Raw genomic sequence first — 24,240 nt, 5'->3', positions numbered from 1 at the left:
GACACGCGGGCCCCCGGGAGCACCTGCCTGAGAGCAGACCCCGCCCCAGATCCCTGCCCGCGCGGGGAGGTACCTCCTCAGACTTGAGCTGCAGCAGCTGAGCCTCCTGCTTGAGCTTCTCCTTCTCGTGCTCCAGCTCCGCGATGGCCTCCCGCAGGCGCTCGGCATCCTGGTCACTTTGCTGCCGCTGGGCCTCGAGCGTCTGCACCAGCGTCACCTTCTCCTGCGTGGCGAGCTCCGTGCGGTACAGCTTGTCGCCTATGTCCTCCGCCTGCTTCCGGAAGCGCTGGGCGTCCTCCTCCGCACGAGCCTGAGCCCGGCTCATCTCGGCCACGCGCAGCCTGAGCCGCTCCGCCTCGGCACTCATCTCCAGCTGCCGCTGCCGCTCCGTCTCCAGAGTCTTCTGGAAGCCCTGCGTCTCCTGCGCCAGCTGCTGTGCCATCTGCTCCTTGTCCTCCTGCAGCCGCCGGGCCTGCTCCTGGGCGAGCTCCTTCTGCTGCTGCAGCAGCTCTGCCTCCGCCTTGAGCCGCGTGGCCTCCTGCACCGCCTGCATCTTCTCCTTGAGCATCTTCTCTGCCAGGGCCCGCTGCTGAGCCAGGTCTTCCTCCGCCAGCTGCCGCAGCCGCGCCGCCTCCTGGGCCGCCACGCTCAGCCGCGCCGCCTCCTCCGCCACCTGCTTCATCTTCTCCGCCTCCTCCTGCAGGAGGCGCTGTGTGTTGTCCTTGTCGCGCAGAATCAGCTCGCGGTTCTCCGCCTCGATGCGGGCCTTGAGCTTGCCCAGCTCCTCCATCTGCACGCGCAGCGAGAACAGCTCCTCCTCCACCTGGCCGCGCTGGCGGGCCGCCTCCGTCACCTCCGCCTTCAGCCGCTGTAGCTCCTCGTCCAGGATGCTCTTCTGGTGGTCGGTCTCCTCCAGCTGCAGCCGCAGAGCCGTCAGCTCCTGCTCCACCTGCGCCTTCTGTCGCAGCGCCTGCTCAGCAAACTTCTTGTGCTTCTCCATCTCAGCGTCGGCCGCCTGCTTCTGCCGCAGGGCCGCCTGCTCTGCCTGCGCCCGCCGTGCCGCCTCCTGCTCGGCTTCCTTGCGCAGCTTCTCCGCGGCAGCCTGCGCCTGCGCCTGCACCTGTGCCTGCTCCTCCGCCGACTGCTTCAGCCGCTCCGCCTCCTCCACCTGCTGCCGGGACTGCGCCGCCTCGCGCTCAGCCCGCTCCCGCGCCGCCTCCGCCTCCTCTGCCGCCCGCCGGGCCGCCTCGGCCTCGCCGCGCAGACGCTCCAGCATGCTCTGCTCCTGCTGGAGCGTCTGCTGCAGCTCCTGCTCCTTCTGCTGCACCGCGAAGGCGTGCGCCTTCTCCTCCGCCTGCAGCCGCTTCTGGGCGGCCTCCTGGGCCAGCTGCAGCTGCCGAGCCGACTCCTGCTCTGCTCGCTCACGCAGGCGCCGCGCCTCCTCCACCTTGGCCTTGAGCCGCTCCACCTCCTCCAGCGCGGCCTTCCGTTGCCGCGCGGCCTCCTCCTCAGCCGCCAGGCTCTTCTGCACACGCTCCTCGGCCTCGCGCCGCCGCCGCTCCTCCTCTGCCGCCAGCTGCCGCTGCCGGGCGGCCTCCTGCTCCGCCTGCTCCTTGCTGCGCAGCGTGTCCTCGGCGTTGCCACGGATGCGCCCCAGCTCCAGCTCCAGCTCCGCCTTGCCGGCGGCCGCCTTCTCGAAGCTCCCCTTGAGCGCCAGGATCTCCTCCTCCACCTGCCGCCGCTGTCTCAGCGTGTCCTCCACCAGCCCCTTCTGCCGCTCCAGCTCGCTCTCCGACGCCTTGCGCAGCTGCGCCAGCCGCTCCTCGATGTCGGCCTTGTGCTGGGCCGCCTGCTCCTCCAGAAGCCGCCGCTGGAAGGCCTCGTCTTCCGCCAGACGCCGCAGGCGCTCGTTCTCCGCCTCCTTCTCCTTGAGCGCGATCTCTGCCTCCGTCTTGAGCCGCGTGGCCTCGCTGATGGCGGCCAGCTTCTCGGCCAGCACCCGCTCCGCCTCCGCCCGCTGCCGCGCCGCATCCTCCTCCGCCAGCTGCCGCTGCCGCTTGGCCTCCTCCGCCACGGCGCGCAGGCGGGCGGCCTCCTCCGCCAGCTCGCGGAACCGGCCGGCCTCGGCTTCCAGCCTCTGCTTGGACTTCTCGCTGGTGGAACGTGACTCCTCCTCGGCCCGCGCCTTGCTGGCCAGCAGCACCTCCATCTCAGCCCGCACCTTGGCCAGCTCGGCCTCCAGCTCCCGGCGCTTATGGGTGGCCGCGGCCGCCTCCCGCTGCAGCCGTGACAGCTCCTCCTCCAGCAGCTGCCGCTGCTGCTCCCCCTGCTCCGTCTCGGCCCGCAGCCGGATCAGCTCCTGCTCCGCCGCCAGGCGCTGCTGCGCGGTGCCCTCCGCCAGCTGCCGCTGCTTCTCCAGCTCCTGCTCGGCCAGCTCGCGCTGCCGCACGGCCTGCTCCTCCGCCTTGCCGCGCCGCCGCGCCTCCCGCTCCGCCTCCTCCTTCTGCTTCTCCGCCTCGGCCTGTGCCAGGCTCTTCTGCTGCGCCACCTCCTCCGCCTGCAGCCGCAGCCGCAGCGCCTCGTTGGCCTTCAGCTGCCAGCGCTCCAGCTCCCGCTCAGCCTCCGCGCGGGCGCGCTCAGCCTCGGCCTGCTGCTGTGCCCGCCGCGTGGCCTCCTCCCGCAGCTGCACCACGGCCACGTGTTCTTCCTTGAGGGTGCGCTCCAGCTGCGCCGTCTTCTCGGCAAAGGAGGCGTGCTCGCTCTGCAGCTCCGCCTCGGCGCTGCGCTGCGCCGTCTCCAGGGCCACCTGCACTTGGCGCGCCCGCTCTGCCTCTGCCTGCCGCAGGCGCCGCTCCGCCTCCTCTGCCTGCAGCCGCAGCTCCTCCAGCGCCTGCAGGGCCCGCTGCTTCTCGCGCGCCGCCTCGGCCTCCGCCTGCACGCGCAGGGCCAGCTCAGCCTCCGCCTGCCGCTTGCGCTGGGTCTCGTCTTGCACCTGCCGCCGCAGGCGCTCCGCCTCTTCCTGGGCCTGCCGCTTCTGCGCCTCGGCCTCTTCCGCCCGCGCACGCAGTGCCTGCAGCTCGCCCTCCGCCCCGCCGCGCTGGCGCTCGGTGGCCTCCAGCTGGAGGCGCACCACGCGGATTTCCTCCTCGATCCGTAGCCGGCTGCGCTCGGCCGCCTCCACCTGCCGGGACTTGGCCTGGATCTCCGCCTCCGAGCTCTGCCGCAGGTGCTGCAGCTCCTCCTGGATGCTGCGCTTCTGCTGCTGCGCGTCCACCACCACCTCCTCCCGGCGTGCCACCTCCTCCTGCATGCGCCGCTGGAGCTCCTGGGCCTCGCGCTCTGCCTGCGCCTTCGCCTGCGCGTGCGCCTCGGCCAGCTGCCGCTGCTTCTCCAGCGCGGCCTCCACCTCAGCCAGTCGCTCCCGCTCCTCTGCCCGCTGCTGCTCAGCCAGCCTCTGCGGCCGCAGCAGAGAGAGGGAGAAAACCAGAGAGAGGAGTGAGCAGGGAGCAGGTGCCCTGAGCACGCGACACGGTGCCACCACAGCTCACCCTGACAGCGTGGCGCAGGTGTTGGGAGGGGACAGGGGTCCCGGCCCAGCCGAGGGAGGCTGCGTGCACCCACCCAGGGCACTTGGGGCAGCGAGCACAGCCTGGCCCCACAGCGCTCACCAGACTGGGGAAGGAGACCCAGGTGTTCTCCCCTCTTCCCACAGACAGGTGACGGAGACACACAGACAAGGGGGTGGGGGGAGAGAGAGAGGGAGGGAGGGAGGGAGAGAAAGAGAGAAAGAGAGAGAGAGAGAGGGAGAGAGGGAGGGAGGGAGGGAGAGAGCAAGCAAAGCAGGGGGCTCACAGGGCCTGGGAGCCCCGCCTGCCACACAGCCCTGCCTGAGCACCGCTGAATGCCCGGCGGCCTGGCTCTGGCCACGGGGCCCCTCTCCCTGACCCGGCGGGGCAGGGTGGCCAGCGTGGGACATCAGTGCAGATCTGAGCCAGTTCGGAAGGGGGACTCGATAGCCTGCGGTTCTGAGCAGAGAGGAAGCTGCAGGTAGGCCAGACGGAGGGGTCACCCAGGAGGCAGGAGGAACAAGATGGGGTAGGTACCCTTCCTCACCCAAGCACCTCGGGGCCCCTCTCCCCAGCCCCCATGACCCAACAGCCCAAAGTTCTTGCAGAGCAAGTGGCCAAGTAAAGAGGCCAATGCGGGGTCCCGAGGAGGCACACACACAAGAGAGCTGGTGGGACGCCTGGTGGGGGCAAGTGCCAACACAGAAGAGAAAGAGGAGGTGCCAGCCACCACAGGGAGAGCAGTGCAGCATCGGGCCAAGGTGGGCTGGGCCACAGATGAGGCGAGCCTGGGGACAGGCCGTGCTGCGGGGAGCTGGGGGGAGAGGGGGCGCTGGCAGCACCAGGCAGGAGGGAGTGGGGACAGCTCAGGCGGGCTCCTAGGGGCCACATGTGGGGCAAGGTGGGCAGCAGGATGGCCTCCCCGCCCCGGCGGGTCATACCTCCTCCTCCTCCATACGCCGCAGCGTCTCACTGATGAACTTGATGTACTGGCTCGTGAGCGTGCTCAGCTCACTGTAGCGGGTACGCAGATCCACGTACTGGGGGACGGGAGGAAGAGGCACCCAGAGTCAGCCCTGCCCCTGCTGACTCAGGCTCAGCCCACCCACCAGCCCTGCCCCTCAGCCTCACCTCCTGGATGATGCTCTCGGACCCCGACTGGACCTTGGGCTTCTTGGCTGGTGAGGCCACCGGCTCCAGCTGTGCCTTGTACGTGACCAGCTGAAGCTCATAGTCCTGCAGGGACACACTGGTTGGCCACCAGCTCTGCCCTCCCCACCCTGCCCCTGAACCTGCCCACGGGCTTTGCCCAGCACGGCCTGGTCTGGGGGGCCCCCCTGAGGTCCCAGGCCCACCACCTGCATGTCTCCCCTGGGACACGACGCTGCAAAGGCCTCACCTTGATGGCGTTGATGTACTGCTTCGCGAACCTCTGGCACTCCTCCACCTTCTCCCCGTGGCGCTCGATGTCTTCCAGCAGCGCCTGGGAGAGCAGGGTGGTCAGCAGCCAGAGGGTGCACCACGCCCCCGCCCCACCCTGCCCACCTGCCCGGGGCCCACCTTCTCCTGCCGCAGCTGCTCTCGCACGGCCTGGCTGTTGGCCAGCGGCACGGCCTGGATTTGCTCCTGCCTCTGCTTGGCGTCCTGCAGCCAGGCGCCCAGCGGGTCCGCGCTCTCACGGTAGTAACGCAGCTGGCGGCCCAGCTGCTCGAGCCCGCGCTGCCGCACGTCGGTCTGGGCCAGCACGGCCTGCCAGCGCTCCAGCAGCAGGGCGACCCGCTCGCGCCAGCGCTCCACCTCCACGTCCCGCTCGCCGTGTCGCTGTTGCAGCCGCTCGCCCACCTCCTGCGCCCCCCGCAGCTCGTCCCGCAGGGCATCGAACACAGGCTGCTGTGCCTCCGCCTGGGCCCGAAGCTTCTGTCAGGTCAGAGAAGAGGGTGCCGTTTCAGCCCGAGGTCCCTGCCACTGGCCCCAGCGTCTCTGGGCCCTCACAGCAGGGTGCGGGCCTGTGGTGGTACCTTCAGCGCAGCCTTGGTGGCCTCAAGCTCTGGGAGGGTGGCGGGCACGGCCTGGGCCTCCTTGAGCTGCTCCTCGTGGGCCCTGAGCACCTCCTCGGCCCCCTGCGTGCTGCGGATCACCAGGCTGATGGTCTTGAGCCTGCGGGAGAACAGGGCTCAGAGCGGGGCTGGGGTGGGCTGGAGGGGCAGCCAGGCCACCACGGTGGAACCCCAGACCTGGTGGCCAGCTGACCCCTGTGGTCATGGGCTTCAGGGAGAAGAGAGGTGTAGGCAGAAGGTGGTCGGGACCTCGGACACGGGGATGCTCCAGCTCCAGCCCGAGTCCTGGAGGGAGGTTGTGCTGGCCAAGGGAGCCCCCATCAGCCTTGCAGTCCCCAGACTGGGTGAGGGGGACACCGTGTGCCTGACAGGGACGCTCCTCACACACGGCACGTGGGGCGCGTGCAGGAAGGCTGGGTAAGATACAGAAACGAAGACCAGGGCCTTGGAGGGCGGATCCCGTTGGGACCGAGAGGGGAGCAGTGGAGGATTTATCACTAAGCTTCCGAAAGCGATCTGTGAGCCATGTGAGTGTATACCCTGAAATGAGCTGTAAGGGAAAGAGAGGTACCCGTGTCTGGGGGCGGGGGGCAAGGAGGAGGCGGGGCCCTGGTGAGGACTGCGCGTCCCCCGGGAGGCACTGGGGTGGAAGGGCCTGTGGGAGAGGGGATCGGGGCCCCCCCGGCACCCTGGCCCTCTGCTGTCTCACCCACTGCCCACCCTGCCTCCTCTCCGCAGGGCCTCAGCCCCACCTTGCGCCAAGAAGCCCCTCCCCCAAGGTTGCCAGTGCCCCCAGGGGCCCGGTCCTGACCGACCCCGCAATGCGCCCCGGCCCCTCACCTCTGCCCACACACCTTCCACGTCAGTGACCCTCCCCTACCACCCTCCCGCGGGTGGGGGGGCCCTAAGTCCTCCTCCAATAGCCCCTCAACCCCTCTCACCCCACATCCAGTCATCAGGAAGCCCTACCTCCAAGGCACACCAGGACTGAACCCCTCCAGCCACCTCTGCGGCCCCCACCCTGGTCCACACTGGCCATCCCTTGGCCAGAGCCTGCAGCGGACCCCACCTCGTTGGCACCGTTGCCCTGCCAGTACACACACTCCCCGAGACGCCCCTTCGGTCACAGCCCCCCGGCCGCCGTCAGGTGCACTCACTTCTCCAGGTAAATGGCGGACAGGCTGCGGACCTGCTCCAACTTGCCCAGGGTCAGCTCCAGCTCTGAACGCAGAGTGGGGGCAGCGGGTGATGGCTCGGGCAGGGCCAGGACCTCCTCAGCCTCGGCAGAGAGCCGGGCAACCCCCTTGCCCAGCCCCTCCACCTCAGCCTGTGCTTTCTACGAGATACGGAGCAGGAGGTGAGCTGAGCCTGCGCGCCCAGCACACGGCACGCGTGGAAGGCCGGGGGCGGGGTGCAGTAGGGGGTGGGGGTGGGGGTGGGGGTGGGGGGAGTGGGCGGGGCCTGCCTGCTGCTCCGTGATGCGCTGGGCGCACTCCCGTGCGGGCTCCTTGTCCAGCGGCAGCCGCAGGCGGTGCACGGTGCGCGTCTCGCAGGCCTCCAGCTGCAGCCGGATGTCCTTGAGCTCTGAGATGCAGCGCTGACAGCGGGACTCCTCCTGCTCGCCTGCGGACACGTCCTGCTCACAGGCTGCCCCGGCCGCGCCCTCCGCCACCACCCCCACCCCCACCCCCCGGGTGGCCCCCGCCTACCCTGCTCCAGGCTCTGCAGCAGCTGCTGGTAGTGGCGGCTGCAGGAGCCGTACTCGCGCTCAGCCTGCAGCCGGTCCTCAGGCCCGAAGCCACCAGCGTCCTGGCTGTCGCGCAGGAAGGCCTGGTAGTGCAGCTCCAGGCTTCGCAGGGCTTGGCGCTGCTCCTCTGGTTTCAGTGTGCGGAACTGCAGACGGCACGAGGGCTGAGCACGGCCGCAGGAAGACCCCTGCCGCCCGGCACCCCCCAGAGTGCCCAGCGGGGCAGTCGTACCGTGACCAGGGACCAGGAGCGGATGAGCTGCATGTCGCGGCTGAGGCTCTGCCATGCCAGAAGGCTCTTCATCTCCGTGTGCAGCTGGTGCCACGACGTAACCAAGGCCTGGTGCTGGGCCTCCAGCCTGGCAGGTCAGGGGCACAGTCAGAGGTGTCCGGGGACCTGCCCAACACCACCCTCTCCAGCTGATACCCGGGACCACGCACCTGGCGATGGCCTCCTGGGCCTCCTGGTTGGGCGGGGGCACAAGAAAGCACACGGAGGGCACGGCGGCCTCGCCGCAGGAGCTGCTGAGCACCTTCCAGTAGGGTGGCTGCGCGGGGCCTACCATCTGGCATTTGTCACCCTTGTGCACGGTCACCTGAAGCAGTCAGAGCATCGCAGCGTGGCCCCACCCACACCCATGCCCACCCTGCCTGGCCCACCCTGCCCGGCCAAGCCCTCACCTCCACCTGCTTGTAGTCGCACACGGCCAGCAGCGGCACGCGGCCCCGCACGGGGTGCGCTGGGTTGCGGGGCTTCAGCTGCACGATGGCCTTGGCCCGCTTGGCCAGGCCTGAGAGGTGCCCCCTGTACTCGCTTAGCTGCTCCTTCTCGTCCTGCAGAGGAGGGGCAGCTCAGAGACCATCACCTGGCGTCGGACACCGAGCGCCCGGACAAGGGTCTGTGAGGACCCACGTGCCCACCGCGGGAAACGCACGAGCACCCCTGCACCCCCGCAATGCCCTGAGATCAGGTGTCCTTCCAACTGCCCCCAGAATGCTGTGGGGCTGGGCACTCAGCCAGGGCAGGCGCCCGGTCCCACCCACACTCCTTCCTTCCCAGTCAGGACCGAATGGCCTTCCCCGGCCCCGTGACATGTGACGTCCTTCAGGGGAGGGCCCCACAGCATCCTCTCCCCTCTGCCCTCCCCTGTCCTGTTGTGGAAGGTCGCCCACCTCCTCCCATCCAGCCACTCTGAGGGATGGAGGACCGTCCAAGGCTGTAGGTCAGAGTCCACGCGGAAGCTGCCTGCACCTCTCCCGCCCCCTCCTGGGCCGATGCTGCCGCTGAGGGGGCCTCCTGGACCCCAGGCTTCGCTGACCCCCACTCCCGACCGCAGGAGCTCCAGGCGGCAGGGCCTGCCAGCCTCCTCTCTTCTCCATCACTCCCTGCCCCAGGGCGCCTGAGCAGCGCACTCCGCTGCCTCTGTATCCCCCTCAGCCCTCCCGACTGCATCTGCCCCAGCCTGTCAGGCCCGAGGTGCTGATGGACCTGCCCATGGTGACATGGCTGGCAACAGAGCAGCTGATTCAGGCGTCTACTCCCTCCAGGGGCTCTGTGGGTGGGGGGGCTCATAACAGCTCTGGCCACCCACCTGCCCCCAGGCCAGGACCCTGCCGCTAAGATCTCGGTTCACCCATACCCCCGCCCCACTGTGCTGACCTCCAGCCCCTATCGTGCCTCCTGACCCCTGCTGGCACCTCTAGTCACCACTCTCCGCCTCCAGAGGGACCTTTCCAGAGCATCGATGCAGCCCAGACACCGGGCCAGCCTCTCCCTGTGCTCCCCTGGCCCTGGACCCTGCCACCTCGATGCCTGCCACTGCCTGTGCCCCTCCAGCCCCACAGGCCAAGAGGCCGGGCCTCAGCGTCTGCCACTCGCCGGGCTGCACAGCCCTGAGCCCGGCTCACCTGGGCGTCCTGCAGCAGGTCCTCGAGCCGAGTGATAGTGATAGAACGGTCACAGGTGTACTTCCTGCGCAGTGTCTCCTGCAGCTTCCGCAGCTGCTCCTCAGCCTCCCGCACGTCCGAGAAGAACTGCGGTGGCAGAAATGGGTCACATTAGGCCAACAGCCTGGAGCCCCCCGCCAGAGCTGCCCCAGCACGGGCCGGAGGGGCTGGGCCCAGTAACCGGGGAGGATTCTGACGCTAGGTCAGTGGGACAGTGCGTGGGGCCGATTATCCACGTCTGCACGGACACGGGGAGGGGCCCCAGATCCACAGCGGTGGTCGAGGGGCTCCTCAAGGTCACTGCAGCAGAGCCGGGGGTTGGGAAGCCCAGTTCTCACCTGGAAGTAGGCAGTGTTGTCCTTTAGGTGCGCCTCAATACAACAGCACAGCTGCAGCATCCAGCTCCACTGGGTCTGCAGGGCCGCCTGGAAGGACTGCAGCACAGCACGTGGCCCCGTCGGGCCCTGCCCCACCACAGGGGCCCAGGGGGATCCCCCAGCCCTGCCCCACCACACCAGGGGGGCCCGGGGGGTCCCCACATCCCCACCCCACCTCCACTGTGGGCCGGGCAGGGTGGTCTTCCCGAAGCAGGCGGTCGCCGGTGCTCTGGATCTCTTTGATTTTCTTTTCCTTCAGCTCTAGCTCATGCATCAGTGCCTGACACGGAGGCAAGGGATCTCAGGGACGGTGCCAGGGCCACGTCAGGGTCCACCCGTCTCCCGCCAAGCACCACGCGGGGCCTGGAGCTGGACCCGGACTGGGGCGGGCAGTCGTGGGAGGGGAGGGCCCGGAGGCCGGCCACCTGCCTCACCGAGTAGGCCTCCTTCTTGGCGGCCATGTTGGTGTTGCGGTCGCTCCAGTCGAAGCCCACCTCCTCCTCCTCCCTGTCACTCAGCCACATCAGCTCCTTGGTGGCGGCGGCCACAAAGCCATGCAGGCTCTCCAGGGACCGGAGGCGGGCCTTGGAGGAGCTCTGTGAGCAGGCAGCCGGGGAGTGTGTCAGCCCCGTGCCCCCCTCCCACCCCTCCCACCCCGCCCTCCCCCACCCCCGGCTCCCAGCCGGCCGCCACTCACGAGCAGCTTGGCGTACTGCAGGTCCAGCCGACCCAAGCAGTCTCGGTAGGCGCCCCGGGTGGCCGGGGAGAGCTGGCCCTGTGGGAGATGAGGAGGGGTGAGGCCTGCGGCGGCCGGGACCTGGTCCACGCCTGCCGCCCACCCCCTACTCACCTCATCGGTGCGCGCCCGCTCGATCTTGGTCCGGAACTCCTCAACCGACTGGTGCAGGCCTCGGTGGCTGCCCAGCTGCGCCTCCACGCTGGGCAGGTCCACGCCCCACTCAGCGCTGTCCAGCCGGCGCTGGTTCTCCTCCACCCAGGCCAGAAGGTCCTGCAGGTAGCGCAGGGTGGAGTCCTCGAGCTCGGGGTGCCTCGGCATGCTCCGCAGACGCAGGTTGTACTCGGTGCGGATGGCCACCAGACGCTCATGCAGGCGGTACACCCTGTGGGCGGGGCAGGGGTCAGGAGGGGTCAGCGGAGCCGGGGTGCCCTCCCCAGGCCCTGGGGTGGGGGGGCCTTGGCCCACCTGCGGTACATCTGCTCGCCCTGCGGGTGCCGCCCATCCTTGAGAGTCTGCACGTCGTTGAAGAGCGTCCGGATCATGCTGTCCGCCTTGTCCAGGTCCTGCTCCACCTCGCCCGCCCGCTGTGGTGCCTTGCCTGAGGCCAGCAGCCGGACATCCTGCAAGGTGGTCGCCCTGACTCACAGCCTGGCCACCCCGCCTCCCGCCTGCCTACATGGGGCTCCCCCGCTGCCTCCGGGCCCACCCCCATCCTTTCCCTTTCCTCCCCGTCCACCACGGTACGTCCTTCTGATGTTTCTGGTGAAACCCCCAGCCCCCACCTCTCTGGGGGACCCAGGACCGGGTCCAAAGGCCTCCACTAGGGCCCAGGAGCCGGACGGTTCGTGGTCTTGTCCTCCAGTTCCCACCCCTGGAAAGTTCTCCCCAAGAGAGCCCCTGTCCAGGCCCACACAGTCCTGCCCCTCTGGGCCCCACGGGTCTGGGCCCCTCCACACAGCAGCAGCTCAGGGCGGGCCTGGTGCCCAGAAGCCAGCTCTGCCCAAAGCCAGCGGTCAGAGTCGGCTCCACACCCAGAGGGAGGAGTGCTCAGGGCCCGCCTCCCTCCCCCAAGCCTCCCCGCCCAGGCCCACCCTCGGCCCCGCCCCTCACCGACTGCAGCAAGGCGTCGGCCTGGTTCAGCTGCTCTTCACACAACCCGGCCTCCATCTGCAGTTTGCTCACGACACGCTGAAGACGCTCTAGTCTGCGGCCCAGAGCAGCCACGGGACCCCCAGTGAGTGGCGTCCGCCCCCAGGCTCCCCACCGCAGAGCGCAGCTCCCCTCCTGCTCCCGGCCTGCCCGCCAGCCTGCGGCCCGCAGCTCAGTGTGGGTTTCCCAGCCTCGGGGGAGGGGGGATTTCCTCCCCAGGCAGTGACTCACCCTCGGGGTGGCTTCCCTGCCACAGCAGGGCCCCACCCGCCCACCAGCTGCCTCTTCCACCCCAGCACCCGCCCACCTCTCAAACTCGCTGCGGAGCTGCTTCTCCCGCTCCAGGATGGCCACGTGCAGCTTGCCCCACTCCTTCTCCACGTCCAGCGGGTGGTAGCCGGGGGGCACCTTGAGCTGGCCTGCTTGCACCGCCCCCTGTGGGCAGAGGCCTAGCTCAGGCCTGGGCCAGCAGAGGTTTGGGGGTCACCCGGGCCCCCGGCCCACCCGACCTGAAACAGCCCTGGTCCCAGCTCCGTGGTAAGGCCGGGCCAAGCCTGCTGGAGAGGACCCCACAGGCCCTGGGCTCCCGGGCAGCTTCACTCACCTCCAGAATGCCCCCCGCTCCCCTCCCTCCAGGACCCCCCTCACCTCCAAGGACTGGTAGATGCCCTTGGACCGGTTCTTGTCCGCCTCCTTGGCTGGAAGCTCCGTCTCCTTAAACTTCAAGAACTGGCACCACAGGATCTGGGGACAAGAGGTGTCAGCCTCCAAACCTGGGGCCGCACAGCGGGCACAGGACCCTGGCTAAGCAGAGAAGCTCACCTCAATCTCTTCAAAGCTGGAGGGGAAGCGGCGCTCCTCGAAGCCAGCCGTGTGCGCCCGGACCCACTGCAGCAGCAGCAGCACCAGCTCCCGGTACTCCTGCCAGCGCAGCTGCGGCTCCTGCAGAGGGGGCGACGGGCTGTCAGGGGCCCACCCATGCCCCGCCCGCCCGGGGCCTGCCGGCCAGCACTCACGTTAGCCTTCACGCCGTCCTGCACATCGGGCACCCGGGGCATGGCATCGTACAAGGATGAGACGTAGGTGATGATGGACTTCTCGTCGGGCTGAGGAACGTCCACATCTGCGGGAGAGGAGGGTCAGAGGGGCCTCAGCGAGCGGCAGAGCAGGAGAGAGTGAGGCGGGGGCCGCGGCACGTACCCTCAGGGTCCAGGAGCCTTGTCACCCCCAGGTCCCGCTCCGCCACGGAGAAGGCCTGGTCCAGGTTCTCCAGGTTGGTCTGACGATACACCTTGTTCATGTCGATGAGCGTAGGCCTGTGGGCAAAGGGGCGGGTGGGGCAGGCAGGCGGGAACACAGGGGCAGCGAGGCCCACCGGGCAGGTCAGCGCACAGACATGCCCTCCACAGGCCCCCAGAAACACAGAACCCCCAGCACATACTCATCCTGAAAAACACCCCCACCTCACTAGCATCCAGTCCCACCCACCCAGGCAGCCCACCTGCAGGTGCTGCACACACTGGGCCCTGCCCCCAGGAGCTCAAGGGGCCTACAGTGGGCACAGGCATGGGGTGGGGTGCCGGTCAGCCTGGGCCCCCCGCAGGGCCGACCCCACACAGGCCCCTTCTGGGATGTCCACGTGGGGCCAGTGCTCATGGCTGTGAAAACCAGCAGCCTGCTGTCCTCTGGCCTCGAGGAAGCCGGCACGGCCTCAGGAAGGGCCCAGGAGGAGGCGGGAAGGGCGTGCGTGGGCCTACTCGCCTGCACCGTCCCCGGGAGGCGGGCTGGCGCTGGTGCCCGTCCCCGTGGGCGGCAGGTCCCAGTGGGCGGCAGACGCCTCTTCGCCCCCACTCGTTTGAAGTTGCCCAGCTGAGGGGCTGCAGGAATGCCCCCGACCCACAGTGCCCTCCCTGCCCTGGGCCGCGTACTTGTGCCGGTAGATAATGGCGTTGAAGAGGCGGCCATCTCGCCAGCTGGAGGTGAAGTTCTCACAGCGCAGGCCCTGGAAGCCCTCTACCATGCGCTGGGACCACAGCAGCAGCTTCTCCTTGGCTGTCATGTCCTCCGACTGCCCGCTCACCTGGATGTCCGAGATCTGCCCCACACGGTGGGCGGGAGACGGGAGCTCAGCCACGGCCACCGACCTGCCTGGCGCCCAGTCAGGGTGCACAGGAGCTGCCAGGCCAGCTGAGGCAGGCTGGGGCCGCAGGGACCCACCACACCTCAGTGTCACAAGCCGAGGCCACTCTAGGCGGCAGCTGCCACAGAATATCAGGCCCCCATCCCCTGCCGTTGCCACATGGTGGGTGCCCTGGGCTCCCTCCTCCTGGGGCACACCCCGCACCCCGCAAGGCGGGCATGGATCAGAGTTGGTGGATGGTGGGCGCATGGAGCTCACCCAGAAGCCCCAGGCCTAGAAAAGGCTGTCATGAGGGGCAGGGGGCGGGGCTTGGCCTCCCTGGCTGCAGGCCAGGGTTATGTCCCGGGGACTGAGCATGCGCGGCCACAGCAACGGCCGGGCCCTGCACTCGGTCCAATCCTTCAGGCCTGGGTCGGCCAGCCTGTCTGCTCCCCCGCCTGCCTGGCCCTAGTTATCTGTCTGTCTGTCGGCCTGCCCGCCTGTGTGACTCAGCTGCTGTGCCAGCCAGGCTCTGCCTGCCCAGCTCTCAGATTTGCGGCTTCCTGTGCGCTGGGCAGGCAGTGGGTGAGTCAGCCCGGTGCAGCGGGTGCTTCTCTAGAACCTTCCGTGGGGCAGGAGGCCACACCAAGAGTAGAGAATGCATTCCTCTGCAGGGAGGCTCTGCAGGCCCTGCCCAGTCAGGGCCAGAGGGCACGGGATAGGCAGGCCTTGGAGAGAGGCCTGAGCCTTCAGGCCACGGAGCTAGCACAGGGCAGCGGCACGGGCTGGCAGGAAGGCTCCAAGTGCCGGGATGCTGAGGGCCCCAGCTCCCAGGCCGCACGCCTAGCCGGGTGCCAGGCCGGCCCCGGAGACCCCGGGGGCGGCCGAGGGTCAGTGGGCGGCCACGCTACCTGGAAGTGCAGGATGATGGTCCAGATGAGGCCGAGGGTCAGCTTGGGGTTGCCGTCGGCGATATCATCGTTCCGGATGTTCACCAGCTTGACCTGCGAGCAAGCTGCCCTCAGTCGTGCCCCCGAGCCGGCCGGAAGGGGGGCTGTGCCTGTGGCCAGGCGGGCAGCATTACCTGGCGGTGCCGGAGGTAGTCCAGGGCGATCTGAACGTTCTGCAGCTTGTGGAAGCGCATCCTGCCCTTCTCCCGCGGCTGGGAGGGGAAGCAGGGCCGGTCAGCGGCCCCAGAGCCCGCTCACAGCCCGTCCTACGGCCACAGCGTCTGCCCACCCTCAGAACCCCCAAGGCATCTACAGCGAGGGTCTTCCCCAGTGGGGCAGCAGCCCTTCCCTGACCCGGGTCCACCCGCCCCAGCTGGGAAGGGGGGGCCGCTGGCCCAGGGGCCAGGCCCAGCAGGGACCAGGCTGTGGGAAGGAAGGAGGGGGAGGGGAGGAGACAATAGCCAGGAAGCCACGGGTGGAGGGCAGTGGCTTTGGGGGAGGGGTCCTCCTGCCCAGTGGTGGCAGCCCCGGCGGGTCTCAGGCCCGGCCCCAGGCAGTGCGGCAGGCAGGATGGCAGGCAGCTGGATGCAGGGCCGTTTGCCAGCCCAAGTGCCATCGGCCCTGGGTGAGCTGGGCTCCTGGTCTCAGGGAGCCCACGTGCCGCCGTGGCCAGCGGGCACAACCACTCACCAGGCGCGAGCTCCTGATTACGTCCCGCTCTCTTGGCTGCCCGGCCAGAGCAGGGCAAAGGGTAAAGGGCAGAGGTCAAAGTTCAGAGTCCAAGCAGCAGAGAAACCAAAGCAGAGCAGAGCGTGAGGTTACGGTGTCAAGGCTCCGGCACAGAGGGCAGCAGGGCTGTGCGCCACGGGCCGCTCCCAGGCCAGGTCCGACACTCCGGACCAGGAGGCGCAGTGGGGGGCTAGGCCAGGCTGGACACGGAGAGGGCGTTGGGGAAAGACCCCAGGAAGGAAGGCACGCGGGGCCTCGGAGGGGGCGGGCGTTTGGGCGCACGTACCAGGCTGTCCCCTGAGAGCACCTCCAGGAGGGAGATGAGGTTGTGGCCATCACGGAGGTCTTCATACAGGTCACTGATGTGCCTCTGTGCCTGCAGGGACAGAGGGCTGGGCTGGCCGCGGGCCTCCAGAATCACCACCAGGCCCAGAGGGCGTGAGGCAGGGGCCCACAGAAGACACCCACCCCCGAGGAGGCACCTACCTCTGCCTTCCAGTGCTACACAGAGAGACCAGAAGAGACGAGGAGGAGGAGGAGGAGGAGGAGGAGGAGGAGGAGGAGGAGGAGGAGGAGGAGGAGGAAGGGGACAGAGACAGGAGGCAGGAGCGAGCGAGGGGAGGAAGCAGACAGAAAAGGACAGGTTTCAGAGGTGGGAGGTGAGTTCCCAGGGCAGAGAGGGATGGCCCCGAGCGGCTGGGTGGCAGGAGGAGTGCGGGCCCTTGTTCGGGCTGGAGTGCCAGGGGCACGCCCCTTCACCCCCACCCGCAGTCTCCTCAGCCCCTGCGACCACGCGCAGGCAAACGCAGACACTCCTGCACACACCCACGTGTACGCACGCCACCAACCTTGATGAGGTGCTTGTTGACCCACTTGGTGAAGGTTTTCTTCTGCACACGGTCCCGCTCATCTGGGAGAGACAAGGCCAGGTTACCTGGGGCCTGGGAGAAGCCCTGCGAGCCCCCAGGAGGTGACCACCATGCAGATACAGTGGCTGGCGCCTGAAGAGGGCCTCAGCCTCCTCACAAGGTGATCCAGCCTCCCTGCCCCTGCCCGACGCCACCCTCCTCAGCCCTGGACAGGTGGGGAGGGGCCAGGCACATGGTGCCCACTGCTGGGTCTCCTTACTGTCTCCCCCTGAAGCTGGGAGGGTCTGGAGCTGGCAGCCACACCTGGAGCCACAGCACACAGGTCCCGGGCTGCCCCTCCCCCCAACAGGCTGCCTCCCAGGGCCCCGGGCTGGGCAGGGATGCGGCGAGGGTGAAGCTCTGTCCTCCCCACGGGGCAGTGGGCCTTTCCCGGGACACAGAGAGCTGTCCCCCCACACCCTGCCCGACACCCGAGGCCCACAGGCCACTGCCGGCCTCTCTGTGCTGGGCACGGGTGGCTGGCCCCCCGACCCCGGCAGCTCTGCACCTGGGCCAGAACACAGCACGCTCCCCGTAGCGCCAGCCGCCTGTCTCAGAGTCTGTCCCCCAAATTCAGACCCTCAGAGTCTGGGCCCCACCCCACCCAGTGCCACGTTTCCCACGGCAGGAACTGGGCCCTTCCTGCCCCACGCCTGCCCTGCCGAGCGAGGAGTGCCCGCTACCTTTCTTGCCCTCTGAAGCCCTGAGCACAGCCAGGTAGAGGTTGTCCTCCGAGCCGGTTCTCTTGTGACCCAGGCCCTTGGACTCGGGCACTCGGAGCCGGTTCTGAGACATGATGCCGCGCCCACCCCTTTGGCGCTCTGTCCCTCAGTCCCCAGGTGCTGTGCTCCGGCGGCGGCGGCGGCGGCGGCAGCAGCGGCCCGTGCGGCACAGCAGCGAAGGTGCTCGCTCAGCGGCTCAGCTCAGCGCAGCTCGGAGCCCAGTCGGTGGGGCCACGCCCGGCCCGCAGTACTCCCCAGCTGCTGTCCCCGCCCCTGGAGCCCCACCCTACCCTGCACAACCCCCAGAGAGGGAGTGTCCCTGCGGGAAGGAGGAAGGCGGCCCCTCCCCCATGGCCACACCCACAGCCCGACAGAAACAGGAAACCCAGGGGTTTCCTCACCCACCCTGCCCGCTGCAGCCCCTGGCGGGACCCGGGGGTACAAGGGGACCTGGTACCTCGCCGGAATCACAGGGAACCACACGCCTTCCTCATGGCCACTCCGAAGGAGGGCCCCCCACAGGGAGGGTACCTGAGTGCGGCTGGGCCCAGGGAGCCCACGGGTTACACCTCTTGGGCAAGCACCGGCTCAGGGCTGCTGAGCCCAGGGCTACCCCCGTGCCTGCCCACACTACCTGCTGGAGGGGCTCTAAGGAGGGACCCCCAAGCTGAGTGACACCTGGCCTGGGGGGGCCAAGTGCCCGTCCTTTCCTTGAAGTCCTCCTAAATCATCCCTTCTCACAGACCTACATGCCCTCTGTGGGGTGGGAGCCAGGCTCCACTGTGCCCCTGGCTCCAGGGCCACTATGGTCCAGTGCCAGGTGGGCCCTTCCAGAGCTGCCCACCAGGCACATCCTGGAGCAGTGCCCCATCTGAAGGCAGAGCACACAGCAGGGCAGGAGGGGGCACATAGCCGAGCGCTGACTCACCCGGCAGGACTGCCCAGCCCTGAGCCGCAGGAACTCTGCCCCACGGTCGGTCGGGAGGGGGGGCCTGGGGCCAGAGGGGAGCACGGGGCGGGGGGCGGCAGCCAGTGAGTCAGGGATGGGGAGGGCAGCCAGTGAGTCAGGGATGGGGAGGGCCCCCCCTTTGCACAGTGACGGCCCACCCCCCTTGCACGGTGACTCACAGGAAAGGAAGCCGCACCTGGGGGCAGTGGGGGCAGGACGGGTGGGGGGCAGTTTGCACTTGGGCGGGGCACACAGGTGGCAGCTATATGGGCTGTGAAGGTGGGAGAACAAAGGGCACGGGGGTGCCACCTGCGCCTGCTCCCTCTGGTCTCGCACACAGCTGCTCCTGGAAGCGTGGGGACTGCCCAGGCTGCCCGACCACCGCAGGAAAGAATGTACCGCCCCGACCACAGAATTTTCCAGTCAGATGTGATGTGATCCAGCTGTCAGCGGTGCCCCCCCATGCCCACAGCACCTCCGGCGTCGGCTCCAGGGAAAGCTCACCCCACCCCGTCCCCGCTTGCCCTTCTGTAGCCACGGGAGGGCGCCCAAACCCCATGGGGTAGGGGGTGCCCAAGCCAGGTGGAGCTGCTTACACCCCACCCCTGGCCCTAGAGGCACAGTCAGACTTCCGGGGCTCTGCCGAAGGTCACATCCCTCCCCACCTCGGAGAGGCCCCTCAGGCCCCAAGCCCAGACTCTGCATCTGCTCTACACATCCCGCAGCCTTCTGGGCAGGGCCTGGAGAGGCCCCACGGACATCAGCTCTTCACCCTCCAGAGGCGCTCCAGAATCCCAAATCTGACCCCTCGCTGGCCAGCACTCCCAGGACAGGGTCACCGAGAACGCCTCACACCCACTGCCCCTCCCCAGGTTTGGATCCTGCAGAAACGCCTTCTTCAGAGAGCCGCTCATCCTCACCGAAGTTCAAAAAGCCTGTACTGGGCGCCTGCTGTATGCAGGCTCAGGGCTAGTCCAGCAGTAACAGGGAGGTGGGGTCTCTGCCTGCAGGGGTAGGGGTGTCATTCTGGGGAGGGCACACACACGAGGCCCCTGGGAGTGAGTCAGGAGTGGAGCAGGGAGTCCAGGACGAGCAGGACCCACAGCACTGGATGAGCCCCCGGCCCGGGCCCGGCCCCGCTCCTTCTCCAGGTCTCCCTCTGCCTCCGAGGGGCCTCCAAGGATGCTGCCTCTCACCATCTGGGATGCGGTTCCCCCTGCTCCTCCCAAGCCTGGCTCCAGCGCCCGGCCCCCCTGGACGCCCTCCTGCCTCTGAGCTCCCCGCGGGGTCTCAGAGCTCGTCCTCTCCCCGCTCCACAGCCCCTCCCTCCAGCCCTGCCTACTAGCCCCTCGCCCCTAGCTGTAGATGCTCCCTCCCCTGTCCATCCTATTCGGGCCCTCAAACCCAGAGACAACCCCTCCCAGGCCGGCCCTGCCCCGCCTGACTCCCCACAGGCCAGGCTGCAGCACGTCTCAGCAGGCCCTCCCCAGGACATTCCCCAGCACTGGCGCGCCTGCACATCTGCCTGACCCCTGTCCTGTCCACCAGCCCAGGGTCCCCTAGAGCTGCCCACGCCCTCTGAAGAGTATCGATGCCCCCTTCTACAGATGTGGACCCTAAGGCTGGAAGCCCCCCACGACGAGCGAAGCCGCTCCTGGGACAGGAAGCTTGCGGACGGAGAAGGGGACCTCGGCCTACGAGAGGCGGGAGGCGAAGGGCCTGCAGGCCCGCCCTCAGCTCCGCCCTCTCCCCTCACGCGGCCGACTGCCAACCGCCCGGTGCCCAGAAGCCGAGGCCCTGGCCCAAGCCGCCGCGCCCACCTCCCCTCCCCCTTCTCCAGAGGGAACAAAGGGGCAGAGGGGACCTCACTCCGCCTTCCTCCCCAGGTGTTTCCGGAACTGAGCCTGCGGATGGGGCTGCACTTGGGCTGGGCAGCACCCAGCGGAGATGACGAGGAGTCAGAGGCAGGTGCCCCCCCTGCACCACCACCCTCCAGCCGCACGCACCCACCTACGCAGCACAGCTGCCCGTAGAGGTAGCCCCTGCGGGCCTGCTCGCAGCCCCCATCCAGCCAGCACGGCCGCTCCAGCACAACCTCCTTCTGCGCGGCAAGAGCGACTCCCGCCCCCCGCGTGCCAGGCGCAGCCATGAGCTCGGGCGCCCTGGGGACAGCAAACAGGACAGGGCAGCGTCTGCTTCCCAGCCCACCCGTGAGGCCGGGGCCGCCAGCTCTTCTCTCCACACCCTCCCCCGCCGCCGCGGCGGCCAGACGCCAAGACCCTGCCCCCCGGCGGGCGCCCCGCCCAATGTGAGCCTGGAAGCCGCGCCCCTACGTGGAGGGAGAGGACCCGGCTAGGCCTGGGGGACTGGGGGCAGGGGGAGGCTGCCCTCGAGGACAAAGAGGCCTGGGAACTCCCTAAGATAACCGTTCCCGGGGACGAGGGAGAGGCTGGGGGCAATGCGAGCAGCGGGGGGCTGAGAACAGCTGAGAACAGAGCAGGAGCACCGAAGCCTCAAGGGGCACCAAGGGCAGCAGGGACAGGGAGCGGCCGAGGGGAGCCCCTTCCCCACGTGGGGACAGGGCACAGAAGCAGGCTGAGGGAGGGAGGGCCAACCCACAGCAAAGAAGTCCTGGCCCGCGCGTTTTATTGAACTGTTTATTGACCGTCCCTGCAGCTGAGTCACCAGCTGCTCCCCAGCCCCCAAAGCCACGCCTAGTAGCCCCATCGGGACTCAGGCCTAGGGCCCAGCGGGCCCAGCACCCCTGCCAGGGGCCAGCCCTGGCCACCCCCACTGAGGGCAAGCCTCCACACTCCAGGCTATGCCCAGTGCAGACCGGCAGGTCCCCGGTGGGGCAGTCCCTCTGGCCAGAACCCCGGTCACCATGCCCCCGCCCCCCAGCTCATTCACTTGAGTGGAGGCCCCACCCTCCTGGGCTGCACGCAGCTGCTGCCAAGGGATACAGCCCAGAGCGGGTGACCTGGAGCAGGGGGAGGGCAGAACACAGCCAGGCTGCCGGTCCCAGGCGTTCCTAGGCCCTGGCCACGGGCGCTCAGGCACCTGCCTCACCTCTGCGCAGGGCGGGGAGGCTCCGCCCAGGCCCAACCCCACCTCAGTCCTGGGCGGGAGCTCTCCCAAGACCTGCCCCAGGACACCCGGCCTGCACCTGCCAGCTGCAGTTTCTGTGCACAGTCACCTGTGCTCACCCTGTCCCTGACTGCTACGGAGGGGCCTCCCTTCCGGACTGGACGCTCCTGCACTGCTCCTGCCGCCCACTCCCCACCTGTCCAGAACCCCCCCGCCCAGTAGGGGGCTCCAGGCTGATGAAGCCACAGAGCCCCGGCCCTACCCAGAGAAGCAGGGCAGGAGGCAGGGGCAACACCGCTTCTGACCACGTGCCAGTGCTGCTTCCCCCGGACGGAAGGGGAGGGCGTAGGGAAACGCAGGGGCGGGAGGGAGGCGGCCCCTTGCCCGCCCCGCCCTCAGCCCCCTGACGGGGTGGCGGCTGGCGACAGCAGCCCCCGGGCAGTAGCCACCAGCGGCCTTACCTTGCTCATCCTGCACCCGCCGGCGCACCCTGTGCCAGTGCCACACAGCGGCCAGGGTGACAACGTGGCCCACGACCACCAGGGAAGGGAACAGACTGCCCGAGGGCTCCATGGCTCTGGAGAGCAGGGCAGGCGGAATCGCCCTTTGGAAGCGCTGCTCGAGGCCGGGCAGCCCCCTCCCTTCCCCGGGCGGAGAGGACCGCGGGGGGTGCCCCGGGACCGGGGACCGCCCCCTGCAGGACCGCCCTATGACCGTCCGCCAGGCGCCCAGAGACCAGCCCTGGCGCCGCTGCTGCTGCTGCGCCAACCGTGCTCCCGCCAGCCCCCCTCCCTCCCCCTCCCCCTCCGCGCTCCCCACCCTCCCACGGCGGCGCCGGCCCAGCTGTCCCAGCGCAGCTATCACGGTGTCACGCTCAAGGGTAGCGGGAGCCTTAACCCCTGCCCACCCTCGGCCACACCCGCCAGGAGGAGGGGCCTGCGGGGAAGCCTGGCCGAGCGGCAGGCCCCCCCAGCCTGGGCCCTGGGCGGCCTCAGCACAGTCCTGCCCCCGCCCCCACACCCACCAGGAGGGCGACCGTGGTGCCCGAGCACCCCACTCTGCCTCCAAGGGTACCCTCTGGTGACAGCTGCCAGCACCCCAGCCCTCGCTGGCCTCCCAGGCTGGCAGCTGACCTAACCACCCTCAAAGACAAGCGGCCAGAGCCCCGACGCCCCTACCCCCCACAGGACAACAAACAGGGTGCGGGGGAGGGGCCCAGGTGCCGGCCTGGAGAGCAGACCGCGCACAGAGGTAAGGACAGAGCCTCCCACCCGCGGCTGCCCCACCTACCCGGCACAATCTTCATTGGGGACAGTGGTGGGAGCCCACGGGTCCGACAGGGAGTGGGTGCGGGGTGTGGGGAGGGTCACAGGCCCCTCGGAGGGAGCAGTGAGCCCGGCAGTGGCGGTGGTGCCGCTGACAGCAGTGCCTGTGTCCGTGGGGGAGGGGAGCGGTGGGCAGGGGGCCCGGGGGATATAAATATCCAAGCAGGGCCGGCGAGGCCCGTCATGGGTCCAGACTTAGAACGTGACGTGCAGGGCGAGGGCACCTGGGCCCAGAGCCTCGCTGGAGCCCAGGCTGACTGGGCGGCGCCACCCCACCCCCGACGCTACCCCCAGGCTCCCATGGGTGAGTCTAATAATAAGAAGCCTCCTGGAACAGGCCGAGCACCAGCACGTGGGCCTCGGGGGCTCACGCCCCCTTGAATGGGGCACAGCCCTGCCCTGCCTGCCTCGTGGGGTAGGGACAGCAGTGGGGGAGCACTCGGAAAGGCCACACAGGCAGGGGCTCCCCCCACCCCCCTGCACAAGTCACAGGACGCAACACCTGGCCCAGAGGGACCGGACAGCCTCCCCAAGGTGACATCTCAGGTCAAATCGGGCTGGGCCACGTGAGCGCCCGCCCCCCAGCTCGGGCCGTGCCTCCCCACCCCAGGACAGTCCCAGTGTCTACGCTGACCCCACCCAGACCCCAGCAGCGGCGGGTCTGCAGGACGCTTCGGGCCGAGGTACCGGCCCACATCACATCCTGGACTGACCCAGGCCTCAGTGCGCTCGGGAGACAGGACGTGGGGGTCACGGTCCTTCCTCTCTCCTCCCAGCAGCCTGGACCCCTCAGGCCCGAGCAGACAGAGCACAGGGGTTTGCACCCCGTCTTGTAGCGCCGCCCCTGTGCCCAGCACCATTCTATTCCAACCCTCAGAGAAAGCTACGGAGTAAGCCCCGTGTATTACTGCATCGTACAAATGAGGAAACCGAGGCACAGAAAGGGTGAGGGGCTCACCCTCGGTCACACAAGGCTGTGATGTCAGCCCCGGCGGTCTGCCTGGAGTGTGTGGTCAGCCTGCAGCAAAGCACAGCAAACCACATTTGGCCTCTGGCCGCCGGGGTGGAGGCCCCCTGGTCCACGTGGAGAGGCCAGGGGCAACGAGGAGAGGGCCGGAGGGGTGGAGGTGTGGAGGGCCAGGCCACCCGAGCCTCCTGCCCATCAACCCCGAGCTTCAGAAACCCACTGCTGATGCAGAGTGGCCTGCAGCAGCCAGCTCTGGAGGCTGCGACTGGGACCGGGCTCCTCAGAGGAGTCAATAGCCGGGGGAGAACCAGCTCCCAGAGGCAAGGGTGTCCCTCCCTCGAGGGTGGCGGGCAGCACCCCCCGCCCCCCCAGGGACCTGGGGCAGGGCCTGCAGCTCCCAGAGCCTCCATCCCACACCACACACCCCCGGGCACCTCTGAGAGGGAGCCGTGCTCATCCCCGAGTCCCAAGTCCTGCCCCTCCAGGGCCCCTCCCTCCCAAAGGCCTGCAGCGCCCCCCCAGCCCTGCCCTACCTTGGCCCAGCTGAATCAGCTCCTCCATGCTGTACCTGTCCATGGCTGCCGAACACGGGCCAGGCCGCTCCAAGAGCCGGCAGAGAGGAAAGGAAGGGAAGGCAGGAAGGAGGGAAAGGATGGGAGGCGGAGGGCAGGCTCGCTGGAGCCCTGGCCTCCCCCCACCCAGCCCTGGGAGCCGTGGCTCCTCCTCACGGCCACCCCTTAGTCAGCAAGCCCAGCAGAGCCGAAGCTCAGCGGATCAACAGGTCGGACCAGCCTGCCTGCAATCCCTGAGCCCTCCGGCAGAGCCGGAGGGGCCACCGGTCTCCCTCCTGTGCCTGCCTGGCCCACCCCGGCCCACCCCGCAGCCTCCCCCTTGCTGCACAG

General features: G+C 69.0%; 1 protein-coding gene across 18 annotated transcripts in view; it reads right to left on the bottom strand.

The window, feature by feature from the left end:
* PLEC (plectin) overlaps positions 1-24,240 on the bottom strand; it is a 59,847-nt gene that overhangs the window by 7,404 nt on the left and 28,203 nt on the right. For 6 of the 18 annotated variants that reach the window (XM_082601402.1, XM_082601404.1, XM_082601403.1 and 3 more), the window contains 30 exons: positions 16,229-16,290; positions 15,667-15,777; positions 14,786-14,863; positions 14,613-14,705; positions 13,511-13,677; positions 12,783-12,898; positions 12,599-12,705; positions 12,405-12,524; positions 12,231-12,326; positions 11,890-12,017; positions 11,544-11,637; positions 10,899-11,053; positions 10,545-10,815; positions 10,392-10,469; positions 10,129-10,290; positions 9,870-9,974; positions 9,656-9,751; positions 9,279-9,404; positions 8,052-8,204; positions 7,812-7,966; positions 7,603-7,729; positions 7,333-7,516; positions 7,089-7,246; positions 6,781-6,959; positions 5,585-5,723; positions 5,127-5,483; positions 4,966-5,049; positions 4,698-4,802; positions 4,508-4,606; positions 74-3,454 (listed from right to left, as the gene is read on the bottom strand). In XM_082601402.1, coding sequence (XP_082457528.1) covers positions 74-3,454; positions 4,508-4,606; positions 4,698-4,802; positions 4,966-5,049; positions 5,127-5,483; positions 5,585-5,723; positions 6,781-6,959; positions 7,089-7,246; positions 7,333-7,516; positions 7,603-7,729; positions 7,812-7,966; positions 8,052-8,204; positions 9,279-9,404; positions 9,656-9,751; positions 9,870-9,974; positions 10,129-10,290; positions 10,392-10,469; positions 10,545-10,815; positions 10,899-11,053; positions 11,544-11,637; positions 11,890-12,017; positions 12,231-12,326; positions 12,405-12,524; positions 12,599-12,705; positions 12,783-12,898; positions 13,511-13,677; positions 14,613-14,705; positions 14,786-14,863; positions 15,667-15,777; positions 16,229-16,290 — 7,286 coding nt within the window. Of the gene's footprint in view, positions 1-73; positions 3,455-4,507; positions 4,607-4,697; positions 4,803-4,965; positions 5,050-5,126; positions 5,484-5,584; positions 5,724-6,780; positions 6,960-7,088; positions 7,247-7,332; positions 7,517-7,602; positions 7,730-7,811; positions 7,967-8,051; positions 8,205-9,278; positions 9,405-9,655; positions 9,752-9,869; positions 9,975-10,128; positions 10,291-10,391; positions 10,470-10,544; positions 10,816-10,898; positions 11,054-11,543; positions 11,638-11,889; positions 12,018-12,230; positions 12,327-12,404; positions 12,525-12,598; positions 12,706-12,782; positions 12,899-13,510; positions 13,678-14,612; positions 14,706-14,785; positions 14,864-15,666; positions 15,778-16,228; positions 16,291-16,971; positions 17,214-19,969; positions 20,171-21,507; positions 21,792-23,871; positions 23,981-24,240 lie in introns of those variants that run through there. The other 12 variants (XM_082601406.1, XM_082601397.1, XM_082601401.1 and 9 more) reach the window with 9 other exon arrangements.

The sequence above is a fragment of the Mesoplodon mirus genome (genome assembly GCF_964341445.2).
Source record: "Mesoplodon mirus genome assembly, chromosome: 16".
Lineage (NCBI taxonomy): Eukaryota > Metazoa > Chordata > Mammalia > Artiodactyla > Ziphiidae > Mesoplodon > Mesoplodon mirus.
This window is presented reverse-complemented; position numbering and strand designations above follow the sequence as displayed.